The 18,374-nt window shown below is 40.7% G+C and overlaps 1 protein-coding gene across 2 annotated transcripts in view; it reads left to right on the top strand.

Annotated features, from left to right (window-relative positions):
* The window catches only part of LOC133552364 (AP-3 complex subunit sigma-1), a 32,345-nt gene extending 19,211 nt beyond the window's left edge, over nt 1-13,134 (top strand). The window contains exon 6 of one of the 2 annotated variants that reach the window (XM_061899576.1): nt 12,413-13,134. In XM_061899576.1, the coding sequence (XP_061755560.1) occupies nt 12,413-12,541 (129 nt within the window). In that variant the 3' untranslated portion in view covers nt 12,542-13,134. The remainder of the gene's footprint in view (nt 1-12,412) is intronic. The other variant, XM_061899581.1, reaches the window with a different exon arrangement.
* Nucleotides 13,135-18,374: the final 5,240 nt, after the last annotated feature.

Below are 18,374 nucleotides of genomic sequence, written 5' to 3'. Positions count from 1 at the left end.
GTGGACCTAATTGTTTTAATGATGTTCAGACTCTGTATTTTTATCAGCAATCAAGCAGTATCTTCACATCTGTGGCTTCTCAGCGCAACAACAGAAACGTTTCCTGTAAAAACCCATCCAAGAGGATCTTTATATCAGTAACAAAAGTTTCGTGGGTGACCTATGTAAACCCACTACAATATCAAAAATATACGATCCAAGCAAAATTTGTTGAACGCTCGCCTCAGCCGCAAGTACCTGCTGTTCCTGCGGGGGTTGTTGACAACGCTGTGGATACACACCAAATTTTTCAAACCACACGTTGCTTGTGCATTGTTTTCTTTAGACTCATTATCTAGCAACACTAAAAATGTTTTAAAAATGCCCCAACAATTCTTAAAAAGCACACCAATTAGCACATTAGCTGACTAAATGAATGAGCAGTGAGCATGGAAGAGCCATAAGCTGGCCCACAATAGATGTGCTACCAGGCACAAAATAGCTACCCGGCAGGCACACAATGAGTAGATGAAACGTTGGTACACAGAGACAGGGTTCGTACAACAAAGCATATTTTTTTATTCGGTCTGTGGTTTGTAAATCGAAGAGTGTGTACGATGAGGGGTTGGTTTGTAAATCGAGGTTCCCTTGTACTTCAAAACAGTCTTGTGTTGCAAAGTTGAGTTTTGATGCTGACGAGGCTTACACATCTCACAATTTAATATTCGTCTGTGTCACACAAGTGTAAAAATGAGTTAACCACTGTCAAACAATAAAACGGTTTCTCTTAACCTGGAATCTGATTTGACTAGAAGTCGTTTTACTTCATGTAACATCCGGTGTGTAGTCTTCCTCTTTACTCAACATCCCCTAATGAGACCACGCCCATCTTGTGAAAAAAGTGACGCAAAAAGTCTCCAAAAAAGGCAAAAGAAAAAGCTATGAGAAGGAAAAGGGGAAATATTCCTTATATTTACAAAGCAAATACTGTTGAACTTATTTTCATAATACTTCATGCCTAGAAGGCTGTATTCAAATGACTAGGTAGAAGTATGTCTGAAAATAAAAATCCCATTCACAGTATCTTTTACGAATGTGTAAAACCTTTGATAACGTACACTTAGGCCAGCTGTCGGCAACCCAAAAGTGTTGAAAGAGCCATATTGGACCATAAATCAAAAGTAAAAATCTGTCTGGAGCCGCAAAAAATTAAAAGCTTTAAATAAGTGTTATCCTGAAGACAACACATGGTGTTTCTATATTATCCTATTATCAAAATTACTTTAAAAGTCTCGTATAAGTGTTATAATGAAGACAACACATGATGTGTCTATATTAGCCTCCTATCAAAGGCTGACGCAAATCTTCGTTGACAGAAATGTTGTATTTTACATTTTATTCTACACATATTTGCAACATTGGAAATCATTAGTAAAATGAAGAGTTACTTTCTGCAAATTACTGGCTCAGAAGGGCCAAATGTGTTGATGTGTGTGTCCAAGTTTAAGGAAACGGCAGGCTGTCTTCTTCTAATGGATTTATTACAATCTTTGCAAGCTGGGTAACGTTTGCTGTGGTCTGAAACAACATGGCACACAAACAACTATCAGAAATGCAGCCACTATTACATGCAGATAATGTGTCATGAAAGACGCAAATATAAATTTATTATATAATTAATTATTCCATAAGTAAATACAATTAAATGAGCTCAAATATACCACCAAACGAGGCATATTGACACAATATGTACATACTGCTAGCCTAAATAGCATGTTAGCATCGATTAGCTTGCAGACATGGATAGACCAAATATGCCTGGTAAGCACTCCAGCAAATCAACAAAATCAACAAAGCTCACTTTTGTGCATTCACTCACAGCATAAAACATTTGGTGGACAAAATAAGAAAAATAAGGAGTGGCATAAAACATGTCTTTCTGTGGCAGTATCGGAAAAAGTTGTACATGTAAACAAACTTAATATCTGAGTTCAAGGCTTGCGGAAATTAATAGGACAAAACGGTGCTTGCCATATACTGTCATCAGTGAAGCATGTATAACATAAACAGTGGGATTTCTAACAATTATGAAGCTTTGTTTCATGTCTGTTCTACTACAGAAAATACATTAAAACAAAAAATATTTTTCTTCAACTTTTTCCATTTTCACACATCTCTGTAAGATGTCCAGGGAGCCACTAGGGCGGCGCTAAAGAGCCGCGGGTTGCTGACCCCCGACTTAAGCCCACAGTTATATTGCCTCTATATCCCACCACAATTAATCTGAAGCCATTTGTGCTTCCATTGTCAGGGCCACAGACTACATTTATTTAACATGTCATTTTTATACATGCAAACTTACAGGTGGCGTTAAACGGCTTCTTCCGAGAGCTTTTCTTAGTGTCACTCACACACAAACAAGTGACCCGCAGAGATGCAGCTGCAGCACAGAAACATTACATGAACACTTATTTTGCCTTTGCATTTTTCACATGACATTTGTGGTGCCCCCTATGTGTTGAACAGAATACCGATATACTCAATATTTCTTAATCATTTATACAAATGGTCAATGACTTATGGGGAATTAGTTACGAGGTCCCACCCCAGTGACCCTGCAAAGAGGGTTTGCTTGATGGCTGCCATTTTTTTTTTTCAACCAATCTGGGCTAATCTTGTGGTGATTTGGATTAACACTGAAAGTTACAGTGTTTTGAACAGCTTGTTGTGTTGTGTGAGAAATATTAAGTAAATTAGATTTTTGGGGTTTTATAACAGTGTCATAATTTGATGTGTATGTAGGAAAACTAATAGCACTGCAACACAGTAGGGGTACATGTTTATTGTATGCAATGGTTCCTGAGGAGAAGCGTCAGCTTAAACAAAGTCACGATTTTTGGCTGTTGACCTATGATCAGGCCACTGACATTAAATACTGTTTTGTTTACCGTATTTGACATCAATAGGGATTTATTTATAATCAAGCAGTGAGTGATGATCGCTCCAAACGATTCTTATCCGTGTTTGTGGTTTTAACTAAAGCTGAAACGATTCCTCGAGGAATTCGATAACAAAATATCTTCGAGGTAGGGCTGGGCGATATACTCATTATATCGCGGGTTTGTGTCTGATATAGAAAATGACTATATCGTGATATTCGAGTATACATTCTCACGCAGTTGCTTTCAGCTGCTGACATTACACTACAGGCTCTCCTCGCTCTTTCTTGTCTCTCATTGTCACAGACAGACAAGTGCACCTTCTTACATACGTCACATACTGTCACATACCTGTACGACCTCGCGGAGCAGAGAGGTAGCAGCATGATAAATGGGTTGTACTTGTATAGCGCTTTTCCACCCCTTTTTAAGGAGCCCAAGCGCTTTGACAGTATTTCCACATTCGCCCATTCACACACTGATGGTGGGAGCTGCCATGCAAGGCACTCCCCAGGACCCATCAGGAGCAAGAGTGAAGTGTCTTGCCCAGGGACACAATGTATGTGACTAGGATGGTAGAAGGTGGGGATTGAACCAGTTTGCTGGCACAGCCACTCTACCAACTTCGCCACGCCGTCCCCATCCATGCGTTATGTTAGCTGTGATGCTAGCGCAGCCGTGCGAGTGGTAATACGAGAGAAAGAAGGTGCGAATCTGGTAACAAATGAAGGAATTATTAATTCCCCCAAAAAACAGCAGGGGTTTCATCGTCTGGCGGTGGTTTGGTTTCAAGTGGGAATATGTCGAACAAACAACCGTAATTTGTCAATTGTGGGGCAAAAGCGTTTGTACCAAAAGTAGCATTACTGCTAACATGTAGCATCATTTGAAAAGTCACCTGCTAGAGAATGAAGAGTGCTTACTCCGCATGTCAACATCTCCATTCGGTGCAACACGCCCACACCATCAAAATACCGAGGTAAACATTTCCAGATCAACACTGTATGAAAAAATAGCATGACAGTTTAAAATGAGCATATATTAATGCAATATGAAGAATAATGTTTTAATGTAGACACATAGAATCATCATACTGCTGTGATTATATGCATCAAGTGTTATTTCAAAGCTATGACAAAATATCGAGATATATATCTTGTATCATGATACGGCCTTAAAATATCGCGATATTAAAAAAAGGCCATATCGCCCAGCCCTACTTCGAGGACACTTCGCTGCCTTGAGGTTTCGTAAAAATGTTTTTAAGGAATTTTGCCTTGTTTAATAAACAGTAGACTAAAAAAATGGGACCCATCACCTCCCTGCTTGGCACTCAGCATCAAGGGTTGGAATTGGGGGTTAAATCACCAAAAATGATTCCCGGGCGCGGCCACTGCTGCTACCTACTGCTCCCCTCACCTGTCAGGTGGTGAACAAAGGGATGGGTCAAATGCAGAGGACAAATTTTACCACACCTAGTGTGTGTGTGACAATCATTGGCACTTTAACTTAACTTAACAAAGCTCAAGTTTCGCACGGACTGTTCAGATATTGTACAGCGTGTTTACGTCACAGATCATATGCCCTCCCTTGCACTGCGCAACACCGCTGTTTTAAATACGCTTGAGTTTAGAAAACTTTTTCGCCGACATGACTCGCAATGGCAGACGCCGCAGAAAGCAGAGGACAAGAGCCATAGCAAAATGAGGCAATTTTTTAAGCGACGAAAGTTGTCTAAGGCGGTGGTTCTCAACCTTTTTTCAGTGATGTACCCCCCGTGAACATTTTTTAAATTCAAGTACCCCCTAATCAGAGCAAAGCATTTTTGGTTGAAAAAAAAAGAGATGAGAAGTAAAATACAGCACTATGTCATCAGTTTCTGATTTATTAAATTTTATAAGGGGAAAGGCGTGGCGCAGTGGAAGAGTGGCCGTACGAAACCCGAGGGTCCCTGGTACAATCTCCACTTAGTACCAACCTCGCCACGTCCGTTGAGTCCTGAGCAAGACACTTCACCCTTGCTCCTGATGGGTGCTGGTTAGCGCCTTGCATGGCAGCTCCCACCATCAGTGTGTGAATGTGTGTGTGAATGGGTAAATGTGGAAGTAGTGTCAAAGCGCTTTGAGTACCTTGAAGGTAGAAAAGCGCTATACAAGTACAAGCCATTTATATAATTTATAACAGTGCAAAATATTGCTCATTTGTAGTGGTCTTTCTTGAACTATTTTGAAAAAAAGATGTAAAAATAATTAAAAACTTGTTGAAAAATAAACAAGTGATTCAATTATAAATAAAGATTTCTACACATAGAAATAATCATCAAGTTAAAGTGCCCTCTTTGGGGATTGTATTAGAGATCCATCTGGATTCATGAACTTAATTCTAAACATTTCTTCACAAAAAAATAATTCTTAAACATCAATATTTTTGGAATATTTCCACAAAAAATGTAGCTGTCAACAGTGAATTGCAACATTGTTGCATTTCTTTTCACAGTTTATGAATTTACATTCATATTTTGTTGAAGTATTATTCAATAAATATATTTATAAAGGATTCTTGAATTGTTGCTATTTTAGAATATTTTAAAAAAAATCTCACGTACCCCTTGGCATACCTTCAAGTACTCCCAGGGGCACGCGTACCCTCATTTGAGAACCACTGGTCTAAGGTGTGGGAACACTTCACACTAAAATGAAAGGAAAACACAGTAATATGCAGACATTGCGATGTGGAGCTCGCATACCACATTAGCACAAGTTAAATGCTCTAGCACCTGTTGAGAAAGTCTCCCAATGAGGGACGTCCAGTGGCGAGGTAAGTCATCTATTATCAAATGTAAACGTAAAAGTTTTGTTAGTAACATAAATGTTTTTCATTATGATAACCAGGATGTGTTCTCGCACTCCCACCAAGTCATCAAATGCTACCGAAAGGTGTTGAAAACTAACAACGCTGTCCGAGCTGTCGTGTTCAGTAAGCCCTCCATTAGTAACCACGTGGAAGTAGTCGTGCACAGTTATTTGGGTTATTCAAGTCATGAAACCACATGCTACTTGGATAGCTTGCACTCGCACCCACTATATTCTCTGTAGAATGTAAGAGTGCTAAGTCCTTATTCACAGTGGTAGCACTTGAGTGCCAAGTTCCTGTCAGCCATATTGGTTCTGAATACCAAGTTCCCAATTTCATACCTGATCCACTTTTTATGTTTGATATAGTAAAAAACGTTATCGTTTTATTTTTAGTACTAAGAATATATTTTTATTTTAACTTTTTCAGCGAATATTAATTTTTAACTACAAACCCTGTTTCCATATGAGTTGGGAAATTGTGTTAGATGTAAATATAAACGTAATACGATGATTTGCAAATCCTTTTCAACCCATATTCAATCGATTGTTTGATGTTCAAACTCATAAACTTTTTTTTTTTTTTTGGGTAAATAACTAACTTAGAATTTCATGGCTGCAACACGTGCCAAAGTAGTTGGGAAAGGCCCCTGTCTTATATTACCTTTTCTTTTAACAACACTCAATAAACCTTTGGGGACTGAGGGAACTAATTGTTGAAGCTTTGAAAGTGGAATTCTTTTCCATTCTTGTTTTATGGGGAGCTTCAGTCGTTCAACAGTCCGGGGTCTCCGCTGTCGTATTTTACGCTTCATAATGCGCCACACATTTTCGATGGGAGACAGGTCTGGACTGCAGGCGGGCCAGGAAAGTACCCGCACTCTTTTTTTTTACGAAGCCACGCTGTTGTAACACGTGCTGAATGTGGCTTGGCATTGTCTTGTGAAATAAGCAGGGGCATCCATGAACAAGACAGCGCTTAGATGGCAGCATATGTTGTTCCAAAACCTGTATGTACCTTTCAGCATTAATGGTGCCTTCACAGATGTGTAAGTTACCCATGCCTTGGGCACTAATGCACCCCCATACCATCACAGATGCTGGCTTTTAAACTTTGCGTCAATAACAGTCTGGATGGTTCGCATGACACGGGGGTGGCATGGCGTAGTGGGTAGAGCGGCCGTGCCAGAAACTTGAGGGTTGCAGGTTTGCTTCCCACCTATTGACATCCAAAAAATCGCTGCCGTTGTGTCCTTGGGCAGGACAGTTCACCCGTGGCCCCCGGTGTTGCCCACACTGGTGAATGAATGATGAATGAATGATTGGTGGTGGTCGGAGGGGCCGTAGGCGCAAACTGGCAGCCACGCTTCCGTCAGTTTACCCCAGGGCAGCTGTGGCTACAGATGTAGCTTACCACCACCAGGTGTGAATGAAGGATGGGTTCCCACTTCTCTGTGAGCGCTTTGAGTATCTAACAATAGAAAAGTGCGATATAAATCTAATCCATTATTATTATTATTATTATTATTATTATTATTTCCCCCAAAAATTTGAAATGTGGACTCGTCAGACCACAGAACACTTTTCCACTTTGCATCTCGGGCCTACAGAAGCCGGTGGCATTTCTGGATGTTGTTGATAAATGACTTTCGCTTTGCATAGTAGAGTTTTAACTTGCACTTACTGATGTAGCGACGAACTGTATTTATTGACAGTGGTTTTCTGAAGTGTTCCTGAGCCCATGTGGTGATATCCTTTAGAGATTGAAGTCGGTTTTTGATACAGTGCCGTCTGAGGGATCGAAGGTCACGGTCATTCAATGTTGATTTCCGGCCATTCCGCTTACGTGGAGTGATTTCTCCAGATTCTCTGAACGTTTTGATGATATTATGGACCGTAGATGTTGAAATCCCTAAATTTTTTGCAATTGCACTTTAAAAAACGTTGTTCTTAAACTGTTTGACTATTTGCTCATGCAGTTGTGGACAAAGGGGTGTACTTAGCCCCATCCTTTCTTGTGAAAGACTGAGCATTTTTTGGGAAGCAAATCATTGTACTCTGTTTATATTTACATCCAACACAATTTCCCAATTCATGAAAACGGGGTTTGTAATTGTGTATATATATGTGTGTATATTATATATATATATATATATATATATATATATATATATATATATATATATACATATATATATATATATATATATATATATATATATATATTTGTTTTCATCTCAAACATGTTATGATGGCAAAATGAACATTAATTACTGTTTTGCATGCAATGAATGCAGTGAACTGCAACTGGAGAGGCGTGATTGGGAAGAATGGCCGCCCGGATCTGAACCCGAGTGGTGTTTTGTTATTGGACTTTTGTGCTCGTCACAGTTTGTCCATAACAAACACCATGTTCAAACATAAGGGTGCCCATATGTGCACTTGGCACCAGGACACCCTAGGCCGCAGTTCCATGATCGACTTTGTAGTTGTGTCATCGGATTTGCGGCCTCATGTTATGGACACTCGGGTGAAGAGAGGGGCGGAGCTTTCTACCGATCACCACCTGGTGGTGAGTTGGCTGCGATGGTGGGGGAGGATGCCGGACAGACCTGGGAGGCCCAAACGCATTGTGAGGGTCTGCTGGGAACGTCTGGCAGAGTCTCCTGTCAGACAAAGTTTCAATTCCCACCTCCGGAAGAACTTTGAACATGTCACGAGGGAGGTGCTGGACATTGAGTCCGAGTGGACCATGTTCCGCACCTCTATTGTCGAGGCGGCAGATCGGAGCTGTGGCCGCAAGGTAGTTGGTGCCTGTCGGGGCGGCAATCCTAAAACCCCTTGGTGGACACCAGCGGTGAGGGATGCCGTCAAGCTGAAGAAGGAGTCCTATCGGGTCCTTTTGGCTCATAGGACTCCGGAGGCAGTGGACAGGTACCGACAGGCCAAGCGGTGTGCAGCTTCAGCGGTCGCGGAGGCAAAAACTCGGACATGGGAAGAGTTCGGGGAAGCCATGGAAAATGACTTCCGGACGGCTTCGAAGCGATTCTGGACCACCGTCCGCCGCCTCAGGAAGGGGAAGCAGTGCACTATCAACACCGTGTATGGTGCGGATGGTGTTCTGCTGACCTCGACTGCGGATGTTGTGGATAGGTGGAAGGAATACTTCGAAGACCTCCTCAATCCCACCAACACGTCTTCCTATGAGGAAGCAGTGCCTGGGGAATCTGTGGTTGACTCACCTATTTCTGGGGCTGAGGTCGCTGAGGTAGTTAAAAAGCTCCTCGGTGGCAAGGCTCCAGGGGTGGACGAGATCCGCCCGGAGTTCCTTAAGGCTCTGGATGCTGTGGGGCTGTCTTGGTTGACAAGACTTTGCAGCATCGCGTGGACATCGGGGGCGGTACCTCTGGATTGGCAGACCGGGGTGGTGGTTCCTCTCTTTAAGAAGGGGGACCGGAGGGTGTGTTCCAACTATCGTGGGATCACGCTCCTCAGCCTTCCCGGTAAGGTTTATTCAGGTGTACTGGAGAGGAGGCTACGTCGGATAGTCGAACCTCGGATTCAGGAGGAACAGTGTGGTTTTCGTCCTGGTCGTGGAACTGTGGACCAGCTCTATACTCTCGGCAGGGTTCTTGAGGGTGCATGGGAGTTTGCCCAACCAGTCTACATGTGCTTTGTGGACTTGGAGAAGGCATTCGACCGTGTCCCTCGGGAAGTCCTGTGGGGAGTGCTCAGAGAGTATGGGGTATCGGACTGTCTTATTGTGGCGGTCCGTTCCCTGTACGATCAGTGCCAGAGCTTGGTCCGCATTGCCGGCAGTAAGTCGAACACATTTCCAGTGAGGGTTGGACTCCGCCAAGGCTGTCCTTTGTCACCGATTCTGTTCATAACTTTTATGGACAGAATTTCTAGGCGCAGTCAAGGCGTTGAGGGGTTCCGGTTTGGTAACCGCGGGATTAGGTCTCTGCTTTTTGCAGATGATGTGGTCCTGATGGCTTCATCTGACCGGGATCTTCAGCTCTCGCTGGATCGGTTCGCAGCCGAGTGTGAAGCGACCGGAATGAGAATCAGCACCTCCAAGTCCGAGTCCATGGTTCTCGCCCGGAAAAGGGTGGAGTGCCATCTCCGGGTTGGGGAGGAGACCCTGCCCCAAGTGGAGGAGTTCAAGTACCTAGGAGTCTTGTTCACGAGTGAGGGAAGAGTGGATCGTGAGATCGACAGGCGGATCGGTGCGGCGTCTTCAGTAATGCGGACGTTGTACCGGTCCGTTGTGGTGAAGAAGGAGCTGAGCCGGAAGGCAAAGCTCTCAATTTACCGGTCGATCTACGTTCCCATCCTCACCTATGGTCATGAGCTTTGGGTCATGACCGAAAGGATAAGATCACGGGTACAAGCGGCCGAAATGAGTTTCCTCCGCCGTGTGGCGGGGCTCTCCCTTAGAGATAGGGTGAGAAGCTCTGCCATCCGGGAGGAACTCAAAGTAAAGCCGCTGCTCCTTCACATCGAGAGGAGTCAGATGAGGTGGTTCGGGCATCTGGTCAGGATGCCACCCGAACGCCTCCCTAGGGAGGTGTTTAGGGCACGTCCAACCGGTAGGAGGCCACGGGGAAGACCCAGGACACGTTGGGAAGACTATGTCTCCCGGCTGGCCTGGGAACGCCTCGGGATCCCCCGGGAAGAGCTAGACGAAGTGGCTGGGGAGAGGGAAGTCTGGGTTTCCCTGCTTAGGCTGTTGCCCCCGCGACCCGACCTCGGATAAGCGGAAGATGATGGATGGATGGATGGATGAATGCAGTGAACTGTATTGCATTCTTAAAATTTTAAACTGTTGTCATTATTAAGTTAGGTTCGTCTTTTTATATGTATTGTGGGCAGGTTGAAAATGTACAGATGTCAAGTACAATATCACAATAGCGTCTAGAGGGGGCGCCGTTGAGTGTGTTGTGTGGATTAACAGTGTGGATTAACAAGCACGAGTAAAGGAAGGTGTGTGAAGTTTACATGAAGTCTCTGGAGTCTGCTTTCATGTATAGCTCAGCAGATTTGCGTGGAGAAGCCGACGTTAAACGGCAACGTATAATAATCATTAAAAATGCACGAGAGACAAGAACTTTGTTTATGCGGTCACACTACAAAGCACATAGGGCTCTGAGCAAACCTGTTTTTATTAGCACACACAAATTGGCACAATGAAATACAGACACATTTTAGCTGTGTATGTCAGCCTTCAATAATGAAAACAGGCGTTTAGGAAATACAAGACAATGAGGCCAAACACAGTAATTGAGGGCACACTAAGGCCGGAAACATTGGGTCCACGGATAATTTTCAAGATGTTGTCTTCCTATACAAAACCTTATTGGGTTTGGGTTTGAATTGATTTACGTGGACCCCGACTTAAACAAGTTAAAAACTTTATTCGGGTGTTACCATTTAGTGGTCAATTGTACGGAATATGTACTGAACTGTGCAATCTACTTATAAAAGTTTCAATCAATCAATCAATCAAACTAGAGTTGCAGCTATCAAATATTTTAGTAATCGAGTATTCCATCGAATATCTCGATCGATTAATCAAATCAATCATATTTCTGCTTAATTAATGATTACATATACATGTATAATTAATCTTTGTATGTAAATGTCGAGGCTGTGTGCCATGTAGTCAGCATTTCGCGGTCTTCCCTGTGTTTAACACTAAGCTGCAGTGCACATATGACAAGTGGACCATGGAAAAAGTCAGCTGGAGTTGAGCATTCCTAACAACGAATGAATGATCTTCTTTGTTCAACGACTACTGGTCCTTTTTTGGGTCTGTCTGCTTTAAAGATTCAAATGTTGGGGGGGATCTCTAACAACAGTGATTCTCAAATGTCACTTGGAACTATTAATAAAACAATTCTAAGAGCTGAATTACTGTAATTGCTGCATTGAGACATTTAACTTCGACTTGAGACTCATTGTGTTAGAGTGAGTTGTCTCCTCTGTCCTAGGAGCAGATCTCCCAGTCTAGTTGAGCGCTAGCTTTACACCCCCTTCCCACATCATTTATAGTTACACCCCACTGACCTGTTAACAGTATTTTTGTTCCCCCATTCACAAAAATGCAGTTAGGCAGGCAAATTAAAACCTTTTTTTTTCATCAAGAGGTGCAGTATGACCTCCAATGTAGTCTGTATGATATTGTTTTTCTTCCATTTAAAACTTCCAGTCATCACCTTATCCACATCCATTTATTCTGATCTTCCCAATTTTCTTTTTTCATTTTTATTTGATTGATTTATGTTCAATCCCCAAACGGGTTCACTCTCAGCAATGCTGCCTCTGTCTACTCAACGAATGCTCCCAGTACATCTAAAATATTGAATGATCTAACACAGTATGTCCTCACTGTGGATTCATTATTGGCTCTGGTTGTGACCACATATTGCATGTTGCATTTAATAGCATCTGAATGTACACGATGCACACAATGTGTCGTAGTAGCCGTCAGTGCATTTGCATTGTGTCAGCAGTGGATTGTTGAGCACTGTGTAGTGGATGTGTCTGTCTGGTGTCCACTGTTTACCGTGTCCTGATGATGACTGTTTTATTTATACCCTTTGTCTCCTAATCATATTGTGTGTCTGTGTGTGTCTGTAGGCTGGTATTGCAGGAGCACCCGCTCGTGCCGTATCAGCTGTAAAGAACATGAACCTCCCAGAAATGCCCAGAAACATCAACATTGGCGACATCAGCATAAAAGTGCCAAATCTGCCGTCCTTCAAATAGCGGCACGGAACTCTGCTTGTCCGATGTCAGCCAAGTGTTAAACGTGATGCAATCTGTTTACCAAAACCTCTACTAACTCCTTCTGTTTGATGAAATGATGAAAGTTAAACTTCTCTGATTTTTTTTTTTCCTGATTTAAAGAAAAAAATGTTTTATTATGTGTTTTGTTTGAAAAAGAATGAAATATTTATTTGTTTACGGTACATTCCTATCCTTTCCTGATGATGTACAGCTGCTACTGTTCACATCCTTCTCGGTCCTCTTTTCAGCAACTCAAGTGTTTACTTAATTTCAAATAAGTCAAGTTGGCATATTGTGAGAAAGACCAGCATAATCACCATTGACTTGGGACCAGTTGGAATAAACAGTATTGAAAATGTCATACTTTATAGTGTGTGTATAAAACCAAATAAAGCATTGAAAAATAATATTGGATCGTTGCTATGCTGTGTGACAGAATTGTGATTCTATTTCCTGAATTTATATTTTATATATCCCTTCAAATCATTATCTTTTTATTAATTTTATTATGTGCATGACTTAAACCTCTTCCCGTCTCTTTTTACTACATAATAAACAGTTAAAGCTTACAATTGTGACCTTTTTTCTTTCGTACAGTCCATGCTGAGGACTATTATGGGCGGCACAAAGATGTATAAACATATTGTATACATATACACACTACTACACTAAGGGCCAAAAATTGTGGAACATCGTCAAAATTCTAATTTTTAGGGTTTACACACCACCGCAATGTATTTGAAATGAAAAGAATATGCTTGAACTGCACATGTTCCACTTTATTTACATCCAAATTATGTGGACATTGTAGTCTTAAAACATGCCTTCCATTTTTTCTGGGACTAAAAGAACTAGGACAGTTGATCGCCCAGCTGTTGCATGACCAGGTGTGTGTTACTCCCTCAGTATTCTATTTACAAGGATCAGATACAAGGTCCAGCATGAATTTTAAGTTTGCTCTTTTTTATATGGAATCTGGGGTTTTTAACTCAATATGAGATCCAAAAAGTTTTCATTATCTGTGAGGCATTCAATTATTATATTATAACCTAAAAATCAAACCAACCACTAAGTGTGTCCCAATCAACTTGTGTATGTATATATATATATATATATATATATATATACACACACACACACAAACATACTGACAGACATACATACATACATATATATATGTATATATTAGGGGTGTAACGGTACGTGTATTTGTATTGAACCGTTTTACGGTCCGGTTCGGAGGTGTATCGAACAAGTTTGTAAGCTAAAGTCTTAACAAGCTGCTCTGCTTTCTGCCCATGTCTGAGCAGTGAGCACCCAGCATTATCCCGCCCACACAACCATCTGATTGGTTACACACAAAGCCAATCAGCAGTGCGTATTCAGAGCGATGTAACAGCCAATCAGCAGTGCGTATTCAGAACGCATGTTGTCAATGCTTCAGCGTCGAGCAGATATGTGTTTAGCAGCGGACATCGTACTTTCTCCAAATTATAAAAAAAACACTTCCCAGTCACAACTACTACGAGCATCACTATGAGCCCGTTGACCTTTTAGAAACTTAAACTGCAGCTCAGCTCGCTCGCAGTTCTGGCTTGAGGTGAAGGCTAATTAGCTTTTAGCGTAACGTTAGTTCATGTGTGCGTGTGCGTGTGTTAGGGGCAGCAAAGCCCTGTCTGTCTGTTATTTCACATGAACTAACATGAATAGGCTGACCATATTCTGAAATCCCAAAAAGAGGACACATATATGCGTGCCAAGGCGGGCAGCACGCCAAGGCCGGGAGTAGGTGAAAATTTGCCAATGATACTCGAAATTGCTTCATAAATAATATATTTATTTAAATAAAACATTGTTTCTCCTCTGTTGACGGCTGTCTTGGCACTAGGGATTTCTAAAATGGGGTCCCAGGGACCCCATCAAGTCATAAAAATGGGGTCCTACAGTAAATTTTTGGGGTCCCACTTTTTTGTAAGCGTTTTGAAAACAAATGATAAACATATTCATTATCCTGTTGTATCTCACATTCCATATCGTGTTTTGGAAAAAGGCTGTCATAAATGTTACTTAATTCATTTAAAAAAATAACAAAAAAAGAAAACAAATGTGTATACATATGTAAATGTATTCAGTTATAAACATTCATTCACTTTCTTCTTTCCTTCATGGATCTAAACTTTACCGCTGCTGGTGGTAGTTTTTCCTATGTTTTTATTTAATAAGTTGTATTTATTTCAGTATAAAAGTGTAAAAAGTGTTTTGCTTGGGTCATGAAATGATAATAATGGTGTGCCAGGGCATACATACATTTTATATCTAACGCTTAAATCTCTGGAGTCTTACACTCACCTTAGTGTTTACCAAGAAGTCTATTTCCTTTTCCCGGCAAAACTCGAACCAACACTTCCTGCCAATAGCGTCACTTCCCTAACTTCCCCTGAAGTCCCGCCCCCCAACCAAAGCCATTGGCTAACACCCCGTAGCCAGCCGCTGCAATATTTACAGTTAGTGCGATGTTATGAGCCAGGGAATAAGAGGACTACACTACCCAGCATGCAACAGGAGTGACGAGCATGCACGGTAGCCCGGTAAAGGGGGGTGGTGTGTCGCCATGACGGCGTCTTGTATGTTGTGATATGCACGCTCTGAAAGTAAACGTTAAGAACTCAGCCAACAAAAACACGCAACCCTAATTCAAAATGCCGGACATTTGACGCATTTAAAAAAACCCGCCTGGACACGCCGGACAACGCCGCAAAAGAGGACGTGTCCGGGGAAAAGAGGACGTGTGGTCAGCCTAAACATGAAGTCCATGGTGTTCAGGGATGAATAGTCTCTCCTATTGCTATTGTTCTATTTTTTCTGCTACAGTTATATTAATCATTAGTAATGTAGCAGCCTAGTTTTAAATGGCAGGGTCCCTGCTATCACATGTTGACAAAAATATAACATTTACATAATAAAGGTCAACTACAGACTTCCCAAATGCTGTAATAAATTAAGCATGATGAGTTGACTTGAGGGCTTCACGGTGGAAGAGGGGTTAGTGCGTCTGCCTCACAATACGAAGGCCTGAGTAGTCCTGGGTTCAATCCCGTGTTCGGGATCTTTCTGTGTGGAGTTTGCATGTTCTCCCCGTGACTGCGTGGGTTCCCTCCAGGTACTCCGGCTTCCTCCCACTTCCAAAGACATGCACCTGGGTATAGGTTGATTGGCAACACTAAAGGGTCCCTAGTGTGTGAATGTTGTCTGTCTATCTATGTTGGCCCTGTGATGAGGTGGTGACTTGTCCAGGGTGTACCCCACCTTCGGCCCGTTTGTAGCTGAGATAGGCACCAGCGACCCCAAAGGGAATAAGCGGTAGAAAATGGATGGATGGAGTTGACTTGAAACTGTTTATTGTTGCACTTTTTACATGTAGAAGAAAGGTTTTGTCATTTTATTCAATCAAAGCAACAACTTTAGGCATTTTAATGTGGACTAACATGGGCAGAATTATCATAGTTGTCACGCCTGTAAATCTGGTTTTATGTTTGATCATGTTTTGTTTTGTTTTCTGGACTCTTGTTCCGTTTTTTCACTTCCTGGTTTGTTTTTGTTACCATGATAACTCATTGATTTTCACCTTGCCCTCCTGGTCACGCCCCTGCCCTCAGTCCTGCACCTGTTCCTAATTATCACAACCACTACTTAAGTCATATTTTTCTGTCCATCAGTTTGGGATTTTTGCATTCTGCCTCATGCCTTCATTTCTAGTACAAACCTCCACGCCTTGCCACGCTGCTAAATATTTGGACCACGCCACGTAAGATCCATGTATTCTTTCGCCTAAGTGCTTTTTTTGGTTTATTGAGTATCTTTGTTAGCATCTTTTGTTTATTTATAGAGAGCCATGCCATTGTGCTGTTTTCGTGAACGTTTTAGCATAGATTATTATCCGCCATCGAGCGTGCTTTTTTTTTTGCCTTTTGTATTTTAGCAACAAATAAAAATGTACTTACATTCTTGCCTGACTCGTCCCACATCATCTTTGGATCGAGGAAGCACAAACACCCACAGTTCCGGCATGACAATAGTGTTCCCAATGTTAAAAGGATAAAGCCATCCTTTACAAATTTGGTAAATAAATAACCAAAAAATGTATATTTTGTTGTTTTCTTACTGTACCGAAAATGAACCGAACCGTGACCTCTAAAGCGAGGTACATATCGAACCGAAATTTTTGTGTACCGTTACACCCGTAATATATATACATACATATATACATACATATACATATATATATATATATATATATATATATATACATACATAACAACATACGTATATATATATATATATATATATATATATAAACATACATATAAATATATGTATACATATGTACTTGTATATATATGTGTATATATATACATATATATATATATGTATATAGATATATATATATATATACATATATATACATATATATGTATATAGATATATATATATATAGGATCAGATATAAGGTCTAGCATTAATTTCAAGTTTTCTCTTTTTTATATGGAATCTGGGGTTTTTAACTCTCAATATGCTTTCAATTATTATAATATTATAACCTAAAAATCAAACCAGCCACCAAGTGTGACCCAATCAACTTGTGTATGGAGGGTCAAACTTGACCCCAAAAGGGAATAAGTGGTAGGAAATGGATGGATGGATATACATATACATATATATATATATATATACATATATATATATATATATATATATTAGGGGTGTAACGTACACAAAAATTTCGGTTCGGTACGTACCTCGGTTTAGAGGTCACGGCTCGGTACAGTAAGAAAACAACAAAATATAAATTTCTTTACCAAATTTGTAAACAGTGGCTTTATCATTTTAACATTGGTAACACTATAATAATTCTGCCCACGTTAATCCACATTAAACTGCCTCAAGTTGTTGCTTTGATTAAATAAAATTACAAAACCTTTCTTCTACATATAAAAATTGCAACATTAAACAGTTTCAATTCATCTCATCATGCTTATTTTTTTACTGCATTTGGGAAGCCTGTTGTTGACTTTTATTATGTAAATGTTTTAATTTTGTCAACATGTGACAAAAGGGACCCTGCCATTCCAAACTAGGCTGATACATTACTAATGATTAATGTAACTATAGAAGAAACAATAGAACAATAGCAATAGGAGAGACTATTCATCCCTGAACAGAACACCATGGACTTCATGTTAGTTCATGTAAAATAACAGACGGACAGGGCTTTGCTGCCCCTAACACACACACACACACACAGCAAAATAAGCTAACGTTACGCTAAAAGCTAATTAGCCTTCACCTCAAGTCAGAACTGCGAGCAAGCTGAGCTGCAGTTTAAGTTTCTAGAAGGTCTGACATATATATATATATATATATATATATACATATATATATATATATGTATGTATGTATGTGTGGGAAAAATCACAAGACTACTTCATCTGAAGTAGTCTTGTGATTTTTCCCACACATACATATTGCGCTCTACCACGGTATCGAGCACTATTCTCTGGATAATCCAATCAAGACATATATATATATATATATATATATATATGTGTGTGTGTGTGTGTATATATATATGTATGTGTATATATATGTGGGTATATATATGTATATACGTGTGTGTGTGTATATATATATATATATATATATATATACACACACATACATATGTGTGTGTATGTATGTATATATATATATATATATAAAAAATATATATATATAGATGAGGTGGTTCGGGCATCTGGTCAGGATGCCACCCAAA

Source organism: Nerophis ophidion, linkage group LG01 (assembly GCF_033978795.1).
Source record: "Nerophis ophidion isolate RoL-2023_Sa linkage group LG01, RoL_Noph_v1.0, whole genome shotgun sequence".
Taxonomy (NCBI): domain Eukaryota; kingdom Metazoa; phylum Chordata; class Actinopteri; order Syngnathiformes; family Syngnathidae; genus Nerophis; species Nerophis ophidion.
Note: the sequence above shows the minus strand (reverse complement) of the source record. Positions and strands in the feature narration are given on the sequence as shown.